General features: G+C 37.5%; 1 protein-coding gene across 1 annotated transcript in view; it reads right to left on the minus strand.

Annotated features, from left to right (window-relative positions):
- Window positions 1-25,912, minus strand: part of SYNE1 (spectrin repeat containing nuclear envelope protein 1) — a gene marked incomplete at its 5' end in the record, with an annotated part of 342,823 nt that overhangs the window by 186,512 nt on the left and 130,399 nt on the right. Inside the window, 16 exons of the mRNA XM_081315102.1 lie at window positions 534-677; window positions 1,243-1,425; window positions 3,808-3,985; window positions 5,125-5,261; window positions 9,589-9,945; window positions 11,294-11,458; window positions 13,783-14,092; window positions 14,647-14,819; window positions 15,568-15,859; window positions 16,552-16,707; window positions 17,595-17,800; window positions 19,269-19,381; window positions 20,115-20,322; window positions 21,141-21,344; window positions 22,841-22,942; window positions 24,893-25,075. Coding sequence (XP_081171228.1) covers window positions 534-677; window positions 1,243-1,425; window positions 3,808-3,985; window positions 5,125-5,261; window positions 9,589-9,945; window positions 11,294-11,458; window positions 13,783-14,092; window positions 14,647-14,819; window positions 15,568-15,859; window positions 16,552-16,707; window positions 17,595-17,800; window positions 19,269-19,381; window positions 20,115-20,322; window positions 21,141-21,344; window positions 22,841-22,942; window positions 24,893-25,075 — 3,111 coding nt within the window. The remainder of the gene's footprint in view (window positions 1-533; window positions 678-1,242; window positions 1,426-3,807; window positions 3,986-5,124; window positions 5,262-9,588; window positions 9,946-11,293; window positions 11,459-13,782; window positions 14,093-14,646; window positions 14,820-15,567; window positions 15,860-16,551; window positions 16,708-17,594; window positions 17,801-19,268; window positions 19,382-20,114; window positions 20,323-21,140; window positions 21,345-22,840; window positions 22,943-24,892; window positions 25,076-25,912) is intronic.

Raw genomic sequence — 25,912 nt, forward strand, 5'->3', positions numbered from 1 at the left:
GTTTCAAGCAGTTTCTCAGTAATCTAATCACAATATTTGTTAATGAAAAGTAGAATAAAATGGTCATGACATAAACAAGGTTGTAAGATTATAAGGTTATAAATATTGTGTGAAGCCTAGTCTGTTGTTATTGATGAAATTTCTCACACACACGTTATTTTGAGTTCCATATTTAACACTGGGATTAGAAAGTCAAGAAGTTGAAATTTAGGCTTCTTAAAGTGTTAAACATGAATAACACTTCTATGATATTGTCTAGTCATTTTGTCAATATTTTGCTTTGCCAATAGTAAGGGATTCCTTTTGCAGAATCAAATCAAATATCCCCTTGCAGCAATGAAGACTGGATTGAATAGTCTGGTGTTCAAAAAGATTTGAACTTTGAAATGAGATTTGCTAGATTCTCCCACAGCAGATAAAATGGTCTTTCGGCATATTTTCAATTGATCATATGAATCAGAACATATAACCTAAAGAAAACTTTTGGCCCAAAACATGCTTAAATAAATAGAGTGATCTTATCTTAATATTACCTGTAATTTCTGATGTTCTCTCTTTTTAGTGAGAAGGTCATGCAGATTATTATTACTACTTTGCACCATTTCTTTGGTTTTATTCAACCAGTCTTGAAGAGGTTCAGCATTTGTTTCAAAGTCCTTCATCTGTACCTTTAAATTCTAGAAAAAAAGTCAGGATAGGGAGAATTCATCACTAGTCCATAATTTTGGATAAAATATTTTCACCATACAGTTCAGTATCCAGAAGTGCTATTAGATTCAACATTGTCATGAATGGAATCTCTGTTCTAGATGAGATATTTCTTTGCTTAGACAAAGAGAACCAAAATTCTGTACTGAGTGGCTCAAACTATTGAAATAGAATATATGTCAGATTGTCTTTAAAGAATCCAGAATCTTTAGTTAATTAAAAGATAAATTGGCTTGCCAGACACATGGAACATATCTTCTCAGTATTAATTGGTTAAATGGCCTTCCAGTTCTTTTGAAATATAATACAAGCTTTGGTTACTAATCTGTAAAACACAATAAAGGTTTGGGATTTCAGTATGTGTCTGCAACAAAATGGCTTTAAAAACTTTATAAAAGATCTAGATAAAAGAGGTCTAGAGAAAAGATAAGATCCATCATTTAGGCTTGATGCAGAATTAAGCATAAGTATATTTAGAAGGAAAAGTCAAAAATTGTTTCAACTAATTGATTTCTTTTGTAACTGATCTCATACCTCTAAAGCTGTTTCCTTTTGGTGCACAGTGGAAATAAATTTCTTCCAGTCCTCTTTAGCTGAAGCAATTTTGGTGTGAATGGATTTCACTTTTTCTTTAGGTAATATAGAACTTAACAGTTCTCCTTTGGACACCACTAAATTTAATTTATGTTGACCAGTCTCAGTTTCAGATAAGAATTCCTATGCCAAAATACACACATATATAGACTAATATGATACAAATAGCAAGCAATATGTACAAACACAACATTTGCTAAACCCAACAAACAAAAAACTATAATTTATGCTGCTTTCTTACCCTTTTATATCTAAGATGTAGAAAGTTTCTCTCCAATTACTGAAAGCTGAAAGAACATCTAACATGGGGGGTGAGTCCTTACCCCCCGTGGATAGGGCTCGCAACTTGGGAGTCCTCCTAGATTCACGACTTACTCTAGAAGACCATATAGTGGCCGTGACTAGGGGGGCTTTCGCCCAGGTTCACCTGGTGCGCCAGTTGCGGCCCTATCTGGACCGGGATGCCCTGTGTACAGTCACTCATGCGCTCGTGACCTCTCGCCTGGACTACTGCAATGCTCTTTACATGGGGCTTCCCTTGAAGACCACTTGGAGGCTCCAACTGGTACAGAATGCGGCCGCGAGAGTTGTCTTGGGAGTTTCCCGGTACTCCCATGTTACACCTTTGCTCTGCGAGCTACATTGGTTACCAGTTGTCTTCCGGGTGAGGTTCAAGGTTTTGGTTATGATCTTTAAGTCCTTACATGGCATGGGTCCGGGATACCTCGAGGACCACCTGCTGCCGGCGTCAACTCCCCTCCGCCCTGTGCGTGCCCACAGAGAGGGCCTCCTAAGGGTGCCTCCGGTCAGGGAATGTCGACTGGTGGCCCCCAGGGGGAGGGCCTTCTCTGTGGGCGCTCCGGCGTTATGGAACCAACTGCCGGTTGAGCTCCGGATGGCATCGGACCTTCGCTCCTTCCGGCGCGGGCTGAAGACCCACTTATTTGAACTAGCTGGTCTGGCCTGATGGGGAACATTGGGGTTTTTTAATGGGTTTTTTACTGTTTTTATTGTTATTGTATTTTAATTGGGCATTTGTTTAATTTCTTTTTAATTTTTGTATTGTTATTTATATATGCCCTGTTAACCGCCCTGAGTCCTTCGGGAGAAGGGCGGTATACAAATTGAATAAATAATAATAATAATAATAATCATCATCATCATCATCATCATCATCATCATCATCATCATCATCATCATCATCATCATCTAAACTTTCCATCTAAAAAGTATTTTAGTTCCGTTTTTTAAGCCAATGTTCTATCAGTAAAAACCTCCAGTCTGCTTAGTTCTCTTTACTGCATTCATTAATACACATACCCAAACACAGTTTGGTTGTATCACTGTGGCACAATATGAAAAAATGTTTTGGACTTCAAGGCCGACTCTTGTCCAGAGAACACTTCAGGGCTAGCTGAGAAATGGCAAAGGACAGAATGCATATACTCTGTTCCTCCAATTTGTATATTTGTACTTTGCTCATATGCAAACATAAATAAATACTGGGTTCTCAGTGGTTCTTCAACTATCTATTTTGTAAGTTATTAATAATATTTTATCCCTGGTCCTTAAGTACTATTCTGAATAACCATGATTCTGTAAGCGCTGATTATATACAAAGGTAACTATTAATAACTTGCAAGGCTGTGAGGAGGAGAAAGCATATAAAAAGTTATCTTTCTATATTAATAACTTACAAGGCTGCGAGGAAGAGAAAGCACATAAAAAGTTATCTCTGTATATAATCAACACTTACAGAATCATGGTTATTCAGAATAGCATTTAAGGACCAGGGAAAAAATGTGAGTGGTTTATGGTGTGAACCAAAAGGCTCCACAAAATGTAAATAATTTTGTAACTCTGCAAAACACAGACATACATAATTTCAAAAATGAATCTCATCAGAGAATCCCATTTTTCACATGTTCTTTCTTGTGGAGAGAACTGTCAAGTGTTCCCAAACTAAAGTACAGGCAATCCTCGATGTACAACCACAGTTGAGCCCAAAATTTCTGTTGTTAAGTGAGACATTTGTTAAGTGAATTTTGCCCCATTGTGTGATCGTTCTTGCCATAATTGTTAAGCGAATCACTGCAATTGTTAAGTTAGTAGCATGCTTGTTAAGTGAATCTGACTTTCCCATTGACTTTGCATGTCAGAAGGTTACAAAAGGTGATCACATGTTCCCAGGACACTCTCATGAACATGAACCAGTTTCCAAGCATCTGAATTTTGATCAGATGACCATGGGGGGTGCTGTAAATGTCATAAGTGTGAAAAACAGTCATACGTCACTTTTTTCAGTGCCAGTGTAACTTCGAACAGTCACTGAATGAACTTTTATATGTCGAAGATTACCTGCAAACACTAACTATGACATTGAGTAAAAGCAATCTAATTTCATAAGCTATACTTTGAGACTAGCTTGTTTCCAATAAACATAATTAAAATTAGCCACACTTTTTCTGTATTCAGGTAACATGACAATTGAATCTGAAGAATTACCTGTATTTTCTGTATGTTAGCTGTAACATCGCTGACATTTTGAGGCACGTCAAAACATTTGGCAGTAGTGATTTTGGAATTGACCAGCCACTGCTGAAAATCTCTGAAGGCTGTCCTGAATCTCTGCTGCAAGGCCTGCTCTTTGCTTTGGCATCCCTTTGAAGCTTGTAGACAAAGACTTCAGGAACCATGTTATTCAAACAGAAATACAGACTGGGGTTATGCTAGGAAGAAAGAAGTAGCTACAACGTTTCACATGATACATCGATTCCTCAAGTGATGGCCTTTCAAGCAAGGGTGATGGATAATGAAAAAGTGATGTCTGACATGGGCAACAAAATGAAAATACGTTCTTTAAAAACTGCCTATATTTCAGAGAGAGAAGAGAGGGAGAGGGAGAGAGAGAATAGACAGACAGATGGACAGACAGGCAGATTTATTTTTGCAGTCCATCTATTCTGCAGATACACCTGGGGCATAAATTTATAGTACCTACAAGCACTATATTGCTTACTCCTGATTTATATGGTAATTCTCAAAAACTGTGATTAGCGTTGTAATGATCCAAGAAAAAACGTTGACAATGCTACATCAGTCTTCATCCCCATGATCATGTTGGGCCGGGGATTTTGAGAGTTGGACTTATACTTATCTTAAGGTTATCAGATTGAGCAATGGTGATATATAAACTTATAGTGTGCTTTATATAGCAGAACTATATGGGGTCTTCATATGCTAAATCAGAACAAAATAGTGTCCCCTACATTAGCATCTGTTATCTCAAAAAGGGATTCATTTTATTTTGTACTTGTGTAATATTTTAATGTGCTCTGAAACACATTTAAATGGTAATTACAGTATAGCAAAGCTTCACAATGTAGATGGGAACACAGGATAATCCTCTCTACAGGAAGATCTTGATTTACAACCTCAATTGGGACAAGAATTTCTGTTGTTAAGCAAGGTGGTCATTAAGTGAGTTGCCCACAACCTTTTTTGCTGTGGTCATTAAGCAAATCATCACAGTCATAAAGTGAATCATGCAGATGTTAAAGAAATTCAGCTTCCTCCATTGACATTCTTGTCAGAAGTCAGCTGGAAAAGTTGCAAATGTTGATCATGTGAGCCTGGGATACTGCAAACATCGTAAATGCATGCCAGTTGACAAACACCTGAATTTTGATTACGTGACCATGGAAGGTACAACAGTCGTAAGTGCAATAAGAGGTCATAAGTCACTTTTTTTTAGTGCTTTGAACAGTTACTAAATGTACAGTCATAAATCAAGAGCTACCTATACAGAAGATGGAAACTTACCTATTATATTCTTTAAATAACTGGGAAACCTTTGCAGAATAGCTGCTCAAATCTTTGGAAAACCGGCAAAGATCATTTAACTGAGCCTTAATATCATCATTAATAGACTCGGCCTTTGTTAGGGCATCCATAGTTTCCTTTATAAAACAAAACCACAATCAAAAATTATGTTTAAGTAGCACCGGTAGCGTAAGTGCTCTCAACATTTTTATATAAGCTTTTTAAAAGTCTGATAGGATAGCAAACCGCAAGGGGGTCCTTGAAGTCAAACACATGTCTCTCTCAGGAGAAGACTTGACACCATGTGCTAAATCAAAAGAACTTTTTCTGAGAAGGAGTGGTTGCAGTAGAGTCAAGAGGAATCTAACATTCCCATCCAAAGCAACAAGCTATTCTTCCCCCTTTGAAGCCCAACACCCCTGACCAGTACACTGGCAGCCAATACAGTACACTGGCAGCCAAGGTTGTTTTGAGAACACCGAAGCACAGGACAGATAACAGTTCATCTTTGGGGCACAGCAACCTTGGTGTCGGGCTGGAACAGGCTGGAAGGGAATCCATTCCATCTTCGAAGACGATCCCCCTCGCTAATTCACAAGCAGCTATAGCAAAAGTGAAAGTATGCAAAAATGTTTCCCCAAAGTGACCTCCTTCCCCCTTCCACCAGAATGGCAGGCTACCTGAAAAAGGGGACCTGACACATGGTCTGACATGTTTTAGGGGAGGTACAGTCAGTCAAACACATTATCTAAAAAAGCAAACTGTATATCAATTCTTAGGTAAACTCCAGGTTTTTAAAAATTGCAAGTCACCTTGGCAAATTGTATTATTTTTCTGGCAGATAAAAATTCAGTAATGACACATATATTGGAAAATGTTTTTTTAACACGCTTTTTAACGAATAAGAGTTTGATTAACCATGGATTTCCTATGGGAATGGACTTATATAGACTACACTGATTATTTTTCACTAAACCAAGTAAACTTTTTATTGCATTTATGAACGTATTCTGGTCGACATCAGGAGGGAAAAAAATACCATATTTTGTTGTGAAAGAATAAATTCATGAACTGATTAATGAACTAAATGTTCAGCTGATTGATCAGTGGGATCAGGATTATAAGTATGGATGGAATGGATGTGGCCAGTTAGCGCTAGTAGTTAAGGCATAAGGCTAGAAACCAATTCTAGTCCTACAAAACAAAATCTGGCCAGGTGACTTTGGGCCAGTCACTCTTTCTCAGTACAAGCCACCTCACAGTGTTGTTATAGGAAAAATAGGAGGAATAGGTATTAGATATATTTGCCACCTTGAGTTATTTACAAAAGTAATAAAAGTAATTACAATGGTACCTTGGTAGTCATTGTTAATTGGTTCCGGGAGGCACAATGAGTACCCTAAGCGATATGTACCAAACAATTTTTCCCCATATGGAATAACATAGTGAGTCACAAGAAAGTCAACACCAACAATTTCTAGCTTGTGTGTTGAATACCAAACAAATGATGAGTACCAGGACAAATTTTTCACTTCAAAATGCACTGAGTACCAAATTTATTAAGTTTCAAAGCAATTGAATACCAACGGTTTTCAAGGGTTCAATCAATCCTCTCAATCAAAAGAAAATTAAAATAAACTCTACCCTTCTAAGGATTTTCAAAATGAAATAATAATCCTGGAATCTGTTGAATAAAAATAATAGACCACATTTTTCTTCTACTGGTCATATGTATACATGACACACACAGTAAAAAATTACAAATGATATTCACAATGTAAAACAATCTTGACATTCTCTTCTTGAAAACACAACACTTTAAGGAATAAATCTTTTAAGGAAGATATTTTCAGAGAGTGTAACTACAAAACTGCAGCTTCTCAAGGCTTTTTGTATTGTTCCCATCTCCTTCCTCACCCACTGCCAATTATCTTCAGGCGAGTTGAAATGAAATTTCATGGTTTTAAAATTGGTAAATTGGAAAGGAGCAGTGCTTTTTTTGTCATAGAATGCACCAGAACTGTGTTCCAGCCCTTTTTTTTTTTTGAAGGGAAGAACCGGCTCCTTCTAAGCTGCCAGCGAGAGTAAAGCTCTGGCTCGGTGAAAGGAAGCTGCCCGGGGAAATCAGGGGCATCAAAGGTCGACCCGGAAACACTTCCACGGCCCTGAAAGCAGATCCTCTTCTCTGCCTTGGTTCATGGGGCTCCCCCCACACCATCGCCTGTCCTCACCCCCGCATTGGCCACCAGGGAGCAGAATTGACTCCTGGAACAAATCTCTTTGAGGGACCAGGCGCTCTCCCAAAGCAGCAGCGCCGCTGCCACCTTGGTCACTCAGGTTCCAGAGGAAGCCTCTGTGTCATCAGAGATGGAGGAGGACAAGGTCAGAAGACATGCCGGCTCCGAACCAGCGCCCTCTCAAAAGCCGTGGCAATGGCGTCCGTCAGCTGTTGCTGCTCACGTGATCTGTACCTCAGAAGCTCCCTAAAGCGGTTCTTCTTCCTCCCCGCTCCCCGTAAAGGGCTTTCGACTAGAGCCGGAGCTGTGCATGAGCTCCGGCACCTTTTTTTTTTTAAACAAAAAAAAAGCACTGGAAAGGAGTAATGGAATAAATTAGCCTGAACAAAGAAGAGATTTAGTCACAGTTTCCTAATTCTAGCTTTGATCAAAACCATGTTGTTCCACATCCTTTTCACATCCTTTACTGATGATGCTTCCCCCCTCCATTCTAAAATGAAGGGTTTTCTCTTCTGTGCCCATAATATAAGAGAAGCCATTGTGGAACCAATGTTTTAAACGGAATGGAAATTCTTTTAATCATACAAATTGTCTAGGAACTCATGACATAGCCATCCATATTTTCCCATTTTATTTTATCATTAAAGGTTAGTTTGATACCAATGATTGTTTTTACAGATAGTCCTCAACTTACAACTACAACTGAGCCCAAAGTATCTGTTGCCAAGCAAGGCAGTTGTTAAGTGAGTTGTGTCCCATTTTTTTTAGCTTTTTGCCATAATTGTTAAGCAAATTGCCACAATTGTTAAGTGAATCATGCGGTTGTTAAGCGAATCTGGATTTCCCCATTGACTTTGCTTGTCAAAAGCCAACTGAGAATGTTACAAATGGTGATCACATGACCCTGGGACACTGCAACCATCCTAAACACAGCCAGTTGCCAAGCACCCAAAGTTTGGTCATGTGACTGTGGGGATGCTACAACGGTCATAATCATGGGAGCTGGTTCAAAAGTCACTTTTTTTTCAGTAGTGTTGCAACTTTGAATGGACATTAAACAAATGGCTGTCAATTGAGGATTCCTTCATAATTTTTTCCCTCTAAGTAGAGGAAGTTTTTAGTCCAATTTGCACTGGCTGGATGTCATGGTCTGGCACTTTAATTACAAAGTGACAGGATAGTATATAAAAGTCTTATTTCCCTTTGAACTGTAGTTTCTCTAGCAGTGTTCAACCTTCCTAAAATACACCTTCTTGTGCTTCCATTCCAAAGGAGTTTAGGGAATGCTTCTTACGGGCAGGAAGCAGGGAAAGTCAAGGCATCGGTAGAAGTTGGAAGAACAGAGAGCACCCATCGCCATCCCACAAAACCAAGCAAACTAATAGAATATATTTTAAATTACACTAAAGCTTTTTTTCACCAGACAAGACTTATGTACACCATTGAGGAAAGCATCTTGGAAAACCGAGTCTGCTTCTGCTAAGAGGCTCCACGTTTAGTTTTTAAAAGAGCAATGCAACGCAGCATGAGAACACATGGGGAGCTGTGAAATAATTCCACAACCTTGGTGACATCCCTGCAGTTTTATATGTAAACGCAAATGTCTTGAAACTTTAATGACTAATAGAGGCATCTGGAATTTTGAAAACACGGTGGATGCATTCACAAAGTGGTTATTCTAAGAGATAGAAACAGCTATGAAGCACCTGTGTTTGTTTTTTTTCAACATGAACAAGCCAGAATGCTCATTTCTAATTTCTCCCTTCTCTGGGAAGACAGATACAATTCCCATCAAAGGGCCGAATGTAGCAGCCACCCATTATTTTCAGGAATAGCTTATAACAGCCTTTTGGGAAGCAGAGGGATTTATTTATTTATTTTTGGCAATAAAGACTTCACAGCTGGCACATTTTGCTTTCAAACGTTCTGTTCTACTTTCTGAAACTAAAATACATACAAAGAAAAAGGGGAGGAGGGAGGAAACCGAGGTCGAACAAGCACAGAGATGTATGTTACCTCCTTTGGACTCCACGCATGGAAACCCTGCAGTTATAGGCCAGTCCCGTGCGGCAATATTAACTTTTCAGTCAAGAGAGCATTTAAAGTTCTCGTTTTTGCATTTCTTGTGTCCTGTACTGCTTTTGTTTGAATGAGAACTCTCTTCTGGCCCCGCATCCTCCCCCCCCATCAAAGTGTAGGACAGCCTCACGGAAAGAAAGCAGTTTACCTTTTCTCTGTGCCAGCATTCAACCAGCTCTTGGTCTGTGTGCTTGCTGTCCAGAGGGGTCAGGCCTTCAGACCAGGTTGCAAGCAACGTGCTGAAGCGCTGCAAGGCCTCTTCCAGAAGAACAGCCTGAGCTGCAAACTCCTGCTCTGACCAGGCCATCTGACTCTCCAGTTCCTGCAGCTTGTTTTGGGACTGGAAAGCATTCTCTTCCCACTGTTTCCAGTCGGACTGGAGGGCTTGCATTTCAGCGTCCATGTCTTTGGCCCCTTGAACGCTTGTGTTCTTTTTCACGGCAGGAGCCAGCGTTTCGATCCTGTGCAGGCGACCCTCACCAGTCTGTCTGGAATCTATCAGCTCCTGCAATGGAATATCACCATGGTAACTGAAATGGCTGGGATCCACTTCAGCCGAAACAAGGCCACATGCAGCATTTTTACAGAGCTGTGAACTGCTCACTCCACACAACCGCTGGCAGTTTCACCAAAAGTGTGTGCAAGCTGTGCTAAAATGTAACGGAAAAGTAAAAACAGAAGCCCAGGCAGAAACAAAGCAAAACCATGCCTAAGGGAACAACAATCAGCTTTAAAAGATACTTAGAATCCAACGGGGGAAGGGGGAGTGGAGGAGTAACATTGTCTGAGAAACACAGATTTCATTAAAATAAACAAGCTGGTTGCTTTTTAGAAGTGCCATCAGCTTAACTGAACAGAAGAAGCAATGTGGGAAATAGCAAAAATATTTAAGCAAGTCTGTCCACTCTGTAGTATCATTATTTTAATGAGAAAAAACTTTCTTATATTAAGCATTTTATGTAATACTTTGTTTTAACTATTAGATAAAGTGGCAATGTTGCTACATGGCATATAAACTGGATTTGGAGAGAACCGCTGTTTCACAGTTTCTTCTGTATTGCTTTATAACTGCCATTTTCATCTACTGAATAATCACTGTTTACCTGCAGAGCTGGTCTTTATAAATATGATTAAATAGAACTATATGCTCAGCCGAATATAAAAAAAAATGTTGGATTTTTCTATGGATAAAGGGCTCTTTCAATCTACAGATAGTCCTCAATTTACAGCTTGCTAACCAAGGTAATTGTTAAGTGAGTCATCCCTGATTTTATGAATTTTTTGACATGGTTGTTAAGTGAATCACATGATCGTTAAATGAATCCAAATCCCTCCCCCCCTCCCGTTGACTTTGCTTGTCAGACCTGACTGGGAAGGTTGCAAATGACGATCACATAACCTTGGGATGCTGCAACTGTCGTAAATTCATGCCGGTCGCTAAGCAGCCAAATTTGATCACGTGACTGATGGGATGCTATAACAGTTATAAGTGTGAGGACCAGTCACTCCTTTCAGTGCTATTGTAACTTTGAACGGTCGGTAAATCAATGGTTGTAAATCAAGGACTATCTGTATATAAGATTTTTTATCTAATAGAGGGATGCCACTGGCAAAATAAAAGCATTTATTTTTCAAAAGTCCCCTCTTTCTTGTTGCTGTGCAAAAGATTACTGAGAGAAAGAGAACAAAAGAATTCAGTGCCTTCCATTCTGCTGCAGGAAGACAGGGGAACTATAAGTGCCCAATCTGGTTCTAAAGAAATGAGAGTGTTTTCTATAATTAAAACTCATTATGCGAATATTTTAACACACATGTACAAAAATTAATAATGAAACTACGAAACAATTTCTCACATTGATTTTGGCTAACTTTTTCTGTATGGCAGACAAATCTCCTGATGTGTCTGACCAGCGGTGAAGCTCTTCTTTTGCTGAATGAAGCCAATCAGAAAATTCATGCACTGCATCGAGATGTAACAAATGGTCTTTTACAATATCTTCAGCTATTTTCATCTTTTCCTGTAAATCAAAAGGAGACACTTCAAAACTGTGTTTAAGGAATCAAAACAGTATTTTTCTTCTGCTTGATGCAATCAATCCAGATTGTTTTAATCTGAAAATAATGTGAAGAGGTTTGCTATCACTATTATTTTTGCCTAATTATACTCTTGGTCAAAAATCACTAATATCATCTAGAGCTTCAAAGTTGATTTTAAAAATATTATGAACACTGCATTTGTGCAAATAAATAACTTTCTGGTATTCATTAAGGAAGGCCTCTATTTTTAAGCTCATGGATAGTATGATTTTGAAATAGGTGCAGCTACTTAAAAAAGTTAATTCATTAAAGTAAATCCATTTAAAGCAGTTATATCTTTTTTTCATGGTTGTACGGACACCGTTAAGATTTCATGTAGCTTTTATCTGTTGGATGAATAGTACAGAGGTGTCATGAAGTCTGAAGCACTCTTTTGAATCATGTTCAAAGAGTGCCCAGCCCTCATATCATTACTGCTGCTTCACATAATATGACTAGCAAAGTATGGTTCTCTCTGTTGTAGAGAAACAAGAGATTTATTATCAATACAAGAGATTACTAATCATGCAATGTTTCAGCTTGTCTGATTAAATAAAGAAAAGCTCCCTAATCTAAACAAAGTAGAATTTATACACAAGGTTTTTATAGCTCTATTGAGTTTAACTCTAACCTCAAACTTCCTCCCAAGAGCTCTGGGATTTTGTAAAATGATGAAAGTAAATATATAAGCACCAGTTTACTGTTAACAGGGAAGCTGTTATGGGACTGCTTGAGAAGAAGGGGGGGGGGAGAAATCAGAAAGTAAATTACAGAAAACAGCCAGGAGAGGAAAATCATATTAATTGAATTTAATATAACTTCATTTAATTTATTTAGCCGTGGTGCACAGTGGTTAGAATGCAGTATTGCAGGCTAATTCTCCTGACTGCCAGCAGTTCGATCATCACCGGCTCAAGATTAACTCGGCCTTCCATCCTTCCAAGGTTGGTAAAATGAGGACCCAGATTGTTGGGGGCAATAGGCTGAGTCTGTAAACTCTTAGAGAGGGCTGTAAAGCACTATGAAGTGGCATATAAGTCTAAGTGCTATAGTGTTATTTCAAATATACGTATTGTGGCCCATCTAAGAATACAATTCTGGATAGCTCACAACAATAAAAACAAAAAATAAAAACAAAAAGCAAAAGCAAAAAATCTGATGGTTCAGCCATTCACTGTCCATGCCTTCAGCCTCCACTGACTTCCATCTCACCCTTTCCTAGAGCCTGGGGCAGAGCCAACTTTTTATGGCCTTCTGAAAAGCTAAAAGCAAGGGGGCTTGTTGGATCCCTTGTGCAAAAGGGTTCCCACATGGCAAAAGGACCCACTTCCTAGGTCACACCGGAAGGCAACATTTAAGGGAAGGGGCCCCAAATTTGCCTACCCTATCTGATCTTGTATCATCTGAGAGAGAGATGATCATGTAAATTATCTGACCTTTTGGAATGTAGAGCTTTAAATGTGATAACCAGCACCCTGAATTTTACCGACAAAGAAGCTCGGATAGTGCAGCTTTGCCACAACAATATAATAAGGGCAAACTATGAGGTGTACAACATTAGTGAAAGGAAGAAGAGATTAAATAGAAAATATGTAAACACTAACTCATTACAGTCCAGGAATTTTTTATTCTTTAGCCATTCAGTCTCAGAGACTGTACTGCTTTTTTGTTCATTAGACCCTGAAAATTTTCTGAATGTATCGATAGTTTCCAGAATTGTAACCATTGTGTGGGCTAACCATTGCATCTTTCTTTTAAGTTGAAACTAGTAGCTTTCTAAAATGTAGTTAAATGTCATAAAAGAAATGACATACAAACATTGGGTTTCCCTCATTATTCAATTCTGTTCAATGTGTCTGCTATTCTTTTCCTGCTATCTGTTCTACGCTCTCTCCCCTTCCTTTGTTATTTTTAGTTGTTTTCATGACTTTGACTCTACTTCTTTCATTTTGGGTGATAGTTATGTTGGATTTTTTTCCAATGAGATCTCTAGTTCTATTTCAAATCAGAGATCAGGCCCACGCTAATTTATGTTTTGCTTCAATAACAAATGACCGGATTGAATTAATAAGTTCAGCTGATTTTTTAAAAAGCACATTACAGTTTAGCGTAATGTGTGAATCCTGTCATAGATTCATTGGATCTGTTTGGTAATTCATATAATTATCTTGATCACATAATTATATTAGCATACATTTTAACCTTTGAACCTTCTTGATTAAAACTTCTCTAATTATGGGGGGGCTACATATTACAAAATCTTCACCTTAGCAACTGTTGCAATATTTGTGAATTGTGTTTTCAACTCCTCTTGAGCAGTTTCTCCAAAAGAATCATCCTGTGTTTTCTCGTGCAGTTCTCTGGCTTTTACTATGAGCTGGTGTAGGTCATTAGAATGTTCTTCCACTTCTGAAACAATAGTTTGGAAGCAGTCCAGCTGGGAAAATTTCTCTTTCAGGCCATTCTGAGGTTCCAAAGGCTCTTTCAATTTGTGATCTATTGAATCCAACCACTGATCCAGCTGACTTTTCTTCTCCAGGTGGCAATTCCACTGATTTATGACAAACTCCAGTAAGCTTAATATAACAGAAACACACATTGAAATCAAAATATGAAAAGTTATTAGGGAAATAAATTGAGTTTATACATCAAGGACGTTGCAAAATGTATGTTCCAGTATGATTCTCTATTTGTAGATAAGCAAGAATAAGGACATGCTGTGAGCATGGGGGAAGGAAGAAAAGGCTGCCCAAAAGATTGAAAGGGCGGTTAATACATTTTTCTGCATATTTTATATAAAATAGTGCCCTCCCTCCCTTCCTTCTCTTAACGATATTTCTGTTGGGGCAGGGGAGGGGAGGAAGACTAATACTGCTATTTCTTTAATTCATTCTATTCAATGCTGAATTTGAGGTGGTTTCTCCAGGAGCTCTCCATGTCTCACATTACATTTTGGGAAGGTCCTAATTTCCGCTATTGAGGAGGCAGAAAACTTTCTTTTATGAATTTCCCCCTTTTCATTAATCCTGATATTCTGAGCAATATCTTTTACTTAAGAGTTAATTCAGGAAATCATAAAGTCTCAATGAAGAAAAATTACCAGAATGAAGCAACAACATAAAAGTTTTACCTTTGACAGCTGACCGAGGTGCTGACAATGCTGCCCCAGAGGTCTTTTAATCTTTGCAGCTGACTCTGAATCACTTTCTGTCCCTCTTCACTACTTGTTTTAAGGGCTTGTTCAGCTTTGCCAATTGCCATGTTCAACTTGACCTCTCCTTCCCCTTTCATTAATAGGATTTCCTAGGACACAAAAGTTCCAGTTCAACACTTTTCAGAGAATACCTAAAACCATCTTGCACATGGTTTTACCTGTTCTGCAGGTATGACAAATGGAAAAGGTTTTGTCCAGGTAGCTATCTCCATTGGGAAAATAGTAACCTATAATCATTCTCCCTGTTGATTGTCCCTTAGGGGATTATTATCATAAAATTATGTAGGCATTTGTTATTATGAGAGACTTTGTAATGATCTTGAAATAATATTTTGAGAATGGATGAGTTGTTGGTGACAAAAACTCATGGATATTTTCTTATTTGGAAATCAATATTGGGTTGGCATTTTACCACTGATGATGATGAATATTATCATCATCATTTCATGATGATATTAAAAACTCTCTGAAAAAGTTCCATGTTAACTTTTATCCAAATATAACATGTATTAACAATAAAAATTAAATATAAAGGGCAAAGTAGAAAAAAAATGATTGAATTATAATTTAAATGCCTTGTTTATTTCCTGCCTTTAACTCAATGTGGTGAATCTATCCAACACAACTTCCTCCTCCTATTTTCCTTACAACTATAACCCTATGGGTGTCTTGGGCTGAGAGAGAATGACCGGCCCAAGGTCACCCAATCGGTTTGCATGTCTGGTCCTGGCTGGTCAATCACTGACTTTGGGAAACAGTTTCAGTTTTACCTAAATTTTAGTCCAAACGTTGTTAAGATAAAAGTTCTTTGATGTCAGTATTCTGTTGCTATTTTACCTGAATTTGGAGGTGTCTTTTCTCCAAGGTCACTTTGTCCCCAAGGGTGCCCTCAGCACAGCTGAGTTTTCCTTGAACATCCTTCACCCAGGTCCACATATCCTGCAGCGCTTCCTCCAAAGTTTGGTGATCTTGGAGGGCTATCTGAGAGTGCCGCAGTTTCTCCTTTACTTCCTGGATTAAATTCTGATAAGCAGAAAACTGCTGAGAGGCTAGGCGAACCTCCATTCCGGTGCTATAGTCTTTCTCACTTAAAAAATGTGCCTTTTGAGAGAGTTTATCAAAGGATTCCCTAAAAAAAAAGTAAAAAGCTGTTATAAATGCATCTATAAATACATACAGTAATTATGAATACATATGGACAAACCATGCTATTACAGGGAGATGTCAAAATATGGTTTAGATATAAAAGCTAATAGCTTCACACAAAAGATCAAATCGCGATCATTATAATTATAAAAAAAAATTGGACCTTGCTAGATGTTACACTCAATTCCCGGTCCCTAATATGAGCACTGATTCTCAGGCAACTTAAATTACTATCTTGTTGTTTTATATGATGTGATTACTTGATAGCAACAGTATTAAACACTGTATTAGTCCGTTGTGGTTAGAGGTGAATATAGCAGAAAAAAGTGGCAAGCTGAATCTGTGCTTTAAATGTGCATTGTGATGAGATCAACCTTTTTCAGAGATTCTAGAAAAAACGGGTATAAAAATTACATGCCTCGCTTTCAAATATGCAAACTCATTTATTTCTCAATAGAACAATAAGAATTGTGCCTTATAAAATAAATTCATTATTAGAACCAAATTCAAATCTCTGTTATTTATTGAATTCTGTAAATAATGAAGTTTGCAGAGTTGTGGCTTTCTGCAGCTGTACCAGAGCAGCTGAACTACACAAATAAAATGTAGGGTCATTGTTGTAACTGTACGGCAGATAAAAAGAGAAAAATTAGTTAATAAATTATGGTTTTATACCTTGCAAGCAGAAGTTCTTCCAAAAAGGCTTCTACTTTCTGCACCTCGTCTTTCTTATCTGGGATGTGCTGTCTGTGTTCACCCAGAGCTTCTGTGTTTATTCTTTCCTCCTTTTCGTGAAGCCATGAACTCCAGCTTTTACACTGTTCCTCAAAACTGTAATAAAACAAGCAAATAAAACAGTACCACTATTGTTAGATAAAATACAGGACGCAACATGCACCTACTCGATCTGTACGTATCTTAAAAAGAACCCTAATTTTTTGAACAACACTGACAAAGAACATACTTCTGTACAGCTGTAAGTATTCTAAAAATACTTAAGAAGGATCTAAATATGGCAAAGCAAACCGTGAGAATTATTGTGACTCTGGAACTTTACCCATTCTAAACTGGCACAGTGTGCAGTTATCATCACAGTCAATGAAGAAAGTGAAAATACTGCGAAGATTGCTCCCCAAAACAGTTTTCAAGCAATTAAATCTTCGAATAAAAGTTATGTGAGCAGTCAAGTAGGCCCATTACACTTATATTCTTCTACTGCACCCCACCAACAGCCCTGTCTGCCTCCTCCTGTGCATTTAAGGGACAAAATGCTTTAAATAGGATTGCAGATCACGCCAAGATTCTGCAAAGCAGGAGCTTCCTCTCCCAAAAACAGATGGTAAGCAGGAGGGCCAGCAACAAATCTCTAGCCAGCCTTCTATCTGTTTCTGATCATGTTGAAATGAACACTCCATACTTCCTTGTTTCCACCACAGATAAATCATGCATTTCTACTGGAAATAGTACTTTCTAAATCAAAACAAAATGCAACAATACATCTTACAGAACATTCACTCTGCCACTGGCTTGGCCCTTATTCCATTTTTTAAAAAATATATATATCCTAAAAATTACATTTGAAGATGGCCAGACAGAAATAGTAGAATACATGTGCAGTCCTAATTGAGACTATTTTTTCTATTTTTGCCATTTAATTTAGGTATAGCATAAGGCAATATATCTGTGTACTATATTAAACATGGATATCTGAAACTTACCTTTCCAGTTCTGCAATGCATTCTTCCAAAGCTTGTTTATCTTTCAAACATTGTTTTAGAAATGCTTCAAAGTCCTGATGAGCTTTAGATATCTGTTCTTGAATACCATTCACAGAGGGTTTAGGCAAGTAAGTACACAGATTTTCTCCTTCATGGCAAGCTGACTCCAGTTTAGCCTTTCCTTCATTAAAAGAGTCTAGCACTTTCTGAGTAAAACGAATACACAAATTGATAAGGGTAAAGAAAAACGGGAGGGGAAGTAGATATGAAGAGAGAGCATACCTAACTTTCATCTTGTATTTAACTTTCAAAAGTACAACAATCCAGGTACTACTTGATTTATGCACATAAGAATTTTAATCTATGGTGAATGGTAATATAGGTTGATGGTATCAGAAAAATAATTGGAATAATTTGGAATGGAATTTTTTTCAGACTGGACAAATGGGAAACAAAATGGTAAATTACTTATGTATATATGATGACTTGTGGCCGAATAAATAAATAAGTACACCCCAACAAAAGGCTATCTTATAAGTCTTCTACGTTAAAGAAACATTTTTTTTGAATTGTACAAATGCTACTAATGTTAACATTGTAAACATAGCTAATACTATTATTATTTTTTATGGGATGTTGATTTTGATTTTACCAATACAAATATGTACTTTTATAGTATTTACACACTTGCACTTAAATTTTATATAATAACTAATTGGCCATTTGAATTTATATAACTTTTATTAATGTAAACTTTTCAGTGGTGAGAACATATCTGAAAACCTAGAAAGCATTTATGATTTTGCTGTATGATATTTTTCCCCCTGTAACTTCATGGTAGTGTTGATTCCTGCTAACTGCTTGGACCAGTCCCTGCAGTTTCTTGATAAGGTTTTGGAAAGTGGTTTGTTCTTGCTCTTTTCCTAGAGCCGAGAGAGAGTGACTGGTTGAAGGTCACCCAGTTGGCTTCCTGTTGAAGGTGGGACAAAAACTCAGTCTCCCAGGTTCTACCTTAGTTCTTTAACCACTATACCAAACTGTCTGTAGGCTACACCAAATAGTATGTAAGGTAAAGGTAAAGGTTCCCCCGCACATGCGTGCTACTCGTTTCCAACTCTAGGGGTCAGTGCTCATCTCCGTTTCAAAGCCGAAGAGCCAGCGCTTGTCCGAGGACGTCTCCGTGGTCATGTGGCCGGCATGACTAGACCCCAAAGGCGCACGGAACGCTGTTACCTTCCCACCATAGTGGTCCCTATTTTTCTACTTGCATTTTTATGTGCTTTCGAACTACTAGGTTGGCAGAAGCTGGGACAAGTAACAGGCGCTCACTCTGTTACGCGGCACTTGGGATTCGACCCGCCAAACTGCCGACCTTCTGATCGACAAGCTCAGTGTCCTAACCCACTGAGCTACCGCGTCCCTAAATAGTATGACAGACAGTTAAATTTTTTGACTCTTATCCAAACTCTTGGTTTGGATAAGAATTCTATGAAAAAACTATAAAAGGTCATTAACAATGCATTCTGTCTGTTGCACATCATGATATAAAATCAGTGTTTGACCTTTGTTAAGATAGTGGTTTAACAACAAGCACAAAACAAATTGCTCAATGATTTCCTAATATTATCGAGAAAAGTCTACAAGGTGAGCAACATGGAACTCCTGCAACCTTACCTGTAGTTTGTGGAGTTTTGCTTCAATAGCTTTACTGTCCCCAGATGCAATATTTATATCTTTTACTGCAATTCTCAGATTAGAATACCAGTTTTGAAATTCCTCCATAGATTCTTTAAAAAAAAAAGGAGATACCAAGCATTATCATATAATAAGACTGATTTATATATTCCATACTTAAAATTCAACAAGAATGTAAAACAGTACAATGGTTCTGGACTCATGAGACCTCACAAAAGCCTATAGAAAAGATGGCAAGAGACTGCAGGTTGTACATTTGTAAACATAACAAATGAAAATAAAAGTTGAAATGGATTATCTAATCCCTGCTAGCCTAAGATAAGGATAGAGAAAGATGTCACAGGAAACCAGGGAGACCAAGATGATCTCAGGAATACAGAACAACTTGTAGCCAAGAAGAGGAGCTAAGTAGCCAGGATAGAATTGTGCAATTCATATAGAAAGTGAAAGCATATAGTCAGAGAAAGCAAGGAAACTTGTCCATGCACACCTTTATATACTCACACACAGAAAGCATATACTTGCAAGCATGCATAAAAAATCAATGATGTCCCCAGTATTTGTGCTTGCCCCTATCCACATATATAATATTAGTAATTGCCAGGATACTTTTTCAAAATTACTATTATGTCCATGGAACCAAGCAATAGAGGACTTGGAAATATTTATAAAATATACTTTCAATAATGTGAATTAAATGAAAACCTAGCTCCCAAATGAATTCATTAGGTAAATGGATACTTTACTTTAATACTGGCATTATTGTCTCCAGCATACATTCCTGTGGGTTACGTGATTCATATATTAAATTCAGTGAGAACTTACGTAAGAAATGTTTTTCTAGGGACTCCTGTAAAGATCCTTGTGTTTTCAAACTCAACTGATTCACAGCTTCAAATTTCTTTATCAGGGATGTTATAGTGCCTCCAAGAGTTTCCAACTCCAATGATGGATATTTGCGGCAGAGGCCATTAAGCATTTCCTGTGTAGAATCAAAATTGTTCTGCTGTTGGCGAATCTCCTTCTGTATTTTCTGAAGGAACAATGATACTATTAGAACATTTAAATACATTAGAACATTACTTAAAATCTGTTTTATTGACTGAATATGGAAATTCTCAATCATCCAGGTCATGATGTACTTTTTCCAAAAGGCAAGTGGACTTTCCTGGTGTTTTTCTTCAAAAATGTTTTGCTTCTCATCTAAGAAGAAAAACTGAAAATGGGAGAAGTCCTTGGAATACTAATAGCCACAGTTTAGCAACTACTTTTAAGAGAAATGTTGATGGATCTACCTTGCCAAAGTTCAAGATATCTAAGTCCCAATTCTTTGTGCTAAAACATCCGGTCAGGCCAAAACTGGACTAATCACTAAACATAAGTTGAATAATTCTTAAATCTGGGGAAAAAAATAAAGCAGTACAAAGTACTGCATTTTTAATTAAAGAACAGTCCTGATCATGTTGCTATATCTATATGATGTGAACAGAAGAACACTTTTTTAAGTGCTCTTATTTCCTCAGTCTGAAAATCTAATTTTTTTTGGAGATTGAGGAAATTCACTTAGAGAAACAAAAGCTGTATTTCTTTGAAGTACATACATGTTACTCAACAGACAAAAATTACAGCCATGTGATCTGGGACATTTTAAATGCTTTTAGCAGCACAGCATTAACTCTGACCCCAAATTTTTTCCCTTCCCATTAAATGGCAATTAACCTCTAATGGTTGAAAAATTGAAATAGTGGATTTGTTCACAGGGTCTATTTTAAGGGATTGATAACAAAGTAAATGCCCCATGTTTTTATTCTAATTTGCTCAATGTCTGTTCATTAGTTTTATGCTACTTACATTGACTGTCCCAAGATCTGATGGAACCTGACTATGAATGCAGTTTAATAGTGATTCTTCTGTATTGACAAACCAGTTTTCCATCTGAGTAACGAAGTTATATAACTGTGTCTTCTGAGAATTAAAATCTTTCAAAGATTCTTTAGCTGTATCGTACATTGCTTTGCTATGCATTATCTTCTTCTTTAAATCAGCATCTAAAAACTAGAAGTAAATATGGATATACTAAGGTAACAATTAAGACTATTCCAAAATAAATTTATAAAAGTGACAATCATGACCGTAAGGTGTATTTGAACTGTTTTGGCGAAATACAAAAAAATAGACAAACCACCCTATTAAAAGAAAAAGAACAAACTTTTTTTTAGGTCACTTTTAGGCCTGACTTTAAAAAAAGGTTTTATAATATATTGGTGGTTATTAATAAATTATAGTGTATTTTTTCAGGCAACAAGTAAAATGTCTTTGATCAGGGATATAGATTTTTTATAAATCTTTCTCTGCTCTGCCACACAACATTAGATGGTTTCTCAAGCTGGTAGTTTGTTATGAACTTCAGCTGTATTTTTGATTAAAAAAAATTGGAATGGGAAAACAAGAAGTGTTACTTTGAAATATTCTTTGTCATTGAATGAACGTTGATATTTTTTCTATAGACAATGAAATGGACTTCTCTAGCATTCTTTCACCTTTCTATAAACCTAAAAATTTATAGATTCTTATCAATATGGCTAATCATAAACCAGAGTGGAAAATCACTAGAGCTTTGCTATCTCTTTGCTATCAAACATGTATTTGAGGGCACATTAAATTATGTACAAGCTGTATTGATTTCTTTACTTTTGAATTTGTTATAGAGACTTTCCGTATGTAAAAACTGCACCTTTAATTTTAAATTTCCCATTTTGCTTCCAGATTGGTATCTGAAATGTATTGCTGGAACTGAGATGGGCAGCAAATAAATTTCATAAATTTATAAATAAACTTGATTACAGTACTAGAAATTATGCATATACTGTATTGTTTCATACAGTGTTTTTAAAGGAAAAATTTCACAACAAGGCCATATATAATAGAAGAATCAAAATCAGTAGCTATGACCTAGAAAAAATTACATAATGGGTAAAATCTGCCTTTGAATATAATCTTTTAATTGGAACATTTCCAAAAATATTTTTATTGATTCAAACAATGATTATGAAATGGAATGCTTTTATCCAGTGCTCCCAATAAATTATAGATTATAACAGCCTAACACTACTTTTTATCCAATGGGTGAACAATTTATATTTTCCTCTAATTCGGGGTTGTTGGGGCAATTTTAAAGAGTGAAATGAATGGCTGAGCTCTGCAGAACTTACATATCTGAATTCTTACAGAAATATTATATATCTATTTTGTCATCTTCCATCATTGCAGAGCAAAGCCATGCTCAATGTAGGAGATGACCAGGCAGAATGCAAGGGAGGGGTCAAATTTGTCATCAGTCTCAAGTCCTTTTGCACCCACAAGAGATCTAAGTCTGGCCCATCTTGAATTCCACTGATTCTTATCTACCGCCTATTTCATTTGACCTTTAGTAGATCAGATTTGTGCAGAGAACATTTGCATACAGTAAACCTATATACATTTGAAGTTTCTTGACTCCTGATTTCCTGGATTTGACACCCTTCCCCCCCAATCAGAAAAACCTATCTTACCAGAAGAATTGGAGGAAGTTCTTCTACATTTACCAATTCTTTAAGGTCATATATGTTTGAACTCATTTGCTCCAACTTCTCTTCTTTGTGCTTCAACTCAGACTACAAAGGAACAAACACATGGGGGAAATTAATGTCTCCATTTCTGTCATATGTTAACATTTGCCATTATTCAGGTAAGATTGCACTTGAAATATAGCAAACATAAATATTTTGTTCCTGGCACATTCTTGCTCCAACTGAAAGAAAGAGTAATACCATTCTGTGTACAGATAGTCCTCACTTACTGACCACAATTGAGACCAGTAACTCCATTGCTAAGTTAGTTGGTTGTTAAGTGAGACATCTCCTGGCTGCAACTTGTGATTTTATACTGCTGGCTTCTTCATTGACTCTGTTTGTTGGGAGCTGACTGTGAAGTGCAAAATAGCAATGAGATGACTGTGGGATATTGCAACAGTCATAAAAACCTGACAGATGCAAAGAATCTGAGTCTCAGTTATGTTACCACAGGGACATGGAAACAGTCGTAAGTGTAAGGGCCAGTTGTAAAGTTACTTTTTCAGCCCTATTGTAATTTTGAATGGGCAGTAAATAGACCAGTGTACTGTTTATAATGCCTTGGTCAGACCACACTTGTTATACTTCATCCAGTTTTAGTTGCCATGATATAAAAAAGAGGTTGAGACTCTAGAAAGAGTTCAGAGAAGAGCAACAAAGATGATTAGGGGACTGGAGGCTAAACATATAAAGAACAGTTGCAGGAACTGGGTATGTCTAGTTTAATGAAAAGAACAACTAGGGGTGACATTATAGCAGTGTTACGATGTATGAGGGGATGCCACAAAGAAGAGGGTACCAACCCAATACTTTCTGTAATAAGACTACTAGGATATTGTGTATGGGATTTTTTTAATGCAAGAGTGTCAATACACAACAGATGACTTGAGTTAGCATGTTAATTTATTGTTCATTTATTGTTCATTCACATCATTAGAATAAATATGAATTTAATTTTTCTATCGTTATATTATCTGAAATAAAGTTATACGGATCTATTGATTTCTGAAGCACATTGTTTTCTAATTTATTACTTTGTAAAATAGGTTCAAAAACATACGAGGAATGATTGCAGGATTTGGGTTTGACTAGTCTAGAGAAAAGAAGGACGAAGGGGGACATGATAGCAGTATTCCAGTATTTGAGAGGTTGCCACAAAGAGGAGGGGGTCAACTTATTTTCCAAAGCACCTGAAGGCAGGACAAGAAGCAATGGATGGAAACTGACCAAAGAGAGAGGCAACCTGGAATTAAGGAGAAATTTCCTGACATTTAGAACAATTAATCAGTAGAATGACCTGGCTCCAGAAGTTGTGAGTGCTCCAACACTGGAGGTTTTTAAGAAGAGATTGGACAACCATTTGTCTGAAATTGCATGGGGTTTCCTGACTGAGAAGGGGGTTGGACTAGAAGACTTCTCTGTTGTTCTGTTATTCTTTAATATGCCACTAGATGAATTACATAATACAGAAGTCCTCAATGTGCCGCTTTATTAAACATATATATATTTTACAACAAGGAGCATTTTCTACACAAATATAAGCACATAGCTTAGAGTAGCTAAACATAGGTAAAGGTAAAGGTTCCCCCGCACATGCGTGCTAGTCATTTCCAACTCTAGGGGCCGGTGCTCATCTCCGTTTCAAAGCCGAAGAGCCAGCACTTGTCCGAGGACGTCTCCGTGGTCATGTGGCCGGCATGACTAGACGCCAAAGGCGCACGGAACGCTGTTACCTTCCCACCGTAGTGTTCCCTATTTTTCTACTCACATTTTTACGTGCTTTCGAACTGCTAGGTGGGCAGAAGCTGGGACGAGTAACAGGCGCTCACTCTGCTACGCGGCACTCGGGATTTGACCCGCCAAACTGCCGACCTTCAGATCGACAAGCTCAGCGTCCTAACCCACTGAGCCACCGCGTCCTAAAATTCTCCTAATTTTAACACGTGCTAAGAATTTTAAATTGGATATAATAAATATTGTGTTTTATGGTACCTGAAATTCATCCAAGAAAATTTCAGCTCCATGACAGTTCGCCAAGTTGTTTATGATGTCATTCAACTGGGAGATGGTGTTATTGCACCATCCTTCAATATTATCACGGATGGCGAGTATGTCTTCCCACAAAGTCACACTAATGCTCAACTTATCTATGTTGTCTTCAATTTTTTCTGAAACCTGTTAAGCAATGAAAGAAACCATTTCATTTCATTCTGGTTTACTCCATTATAGCTTGTAAGCTACTCATTTCCAAAGAGCTCTAAGTAGTTTACATCAAGTAATAAAAATATTGAAATAATAATAATAATCACAAAACAAACATTCCCTAATGGCACTTCCCAACAAAGGGAGGTCCATCTTCATTGTCTCCAATGCTTTCCTAAACAGAAATGTCATCAAGGCTCTTTGGAAGCCCAGCAAGGAGGGGATCATGTCAGGAGAGAGGGGCATTACTCATAATCAACTGTTCTGGATTTAGTTTGAGTCTAGGTTTATCCATCCAGACCCTAGGAGCTTCTAGGCATTGACCAGCAAAGGTGCAAAGATGACTACCATCTCACCCAGTGGTTTTACAGAGCAGGGAAGAGAGGATCAAGGTCTGTTGGGCTTCAAAGCTGAGGGCCCTAGTGCCTCTCTCCCCCTCCAGTAGCAACATGATAATTAGGCTACTACTTGATTAAAGAACACTCAATTGATGGATCTCATGAGTTGTCATTAATTTATTATTTGGTGAGGTTAGCATCTCCCACTCCTGGTCACTGGAACATTATTTAGGGTCAAACAAGGGTAGGTGGTAGCATTTTCACCATATGTGAAAAAAGAAGTGAGACAAAAATGAAAGAAACCTTTTTTTTCAACATTGCTCAAATTCTTAAAATTTTATAGCACTTCAATCTAATCCAATTTCCCAACTAAACTGCTATTAAATGAAAGTCTTCAATTAACTACAGATGTGTAAATGGTGCCCTAACCATGAACTGGGACATTAATAATAGAAACTACCTGGTTCATAAA

This window comes from Vipera berus, assembly GCF_964194415.1.
Source record: "Vipera berus genome assembly, chromosome: 1".
Taxonomy (NCBI): Eukaryota; Metazoa; Chordata; class Lepidosauria; order Squamata; family Viperidae; genus Vipera; species Vipera berus.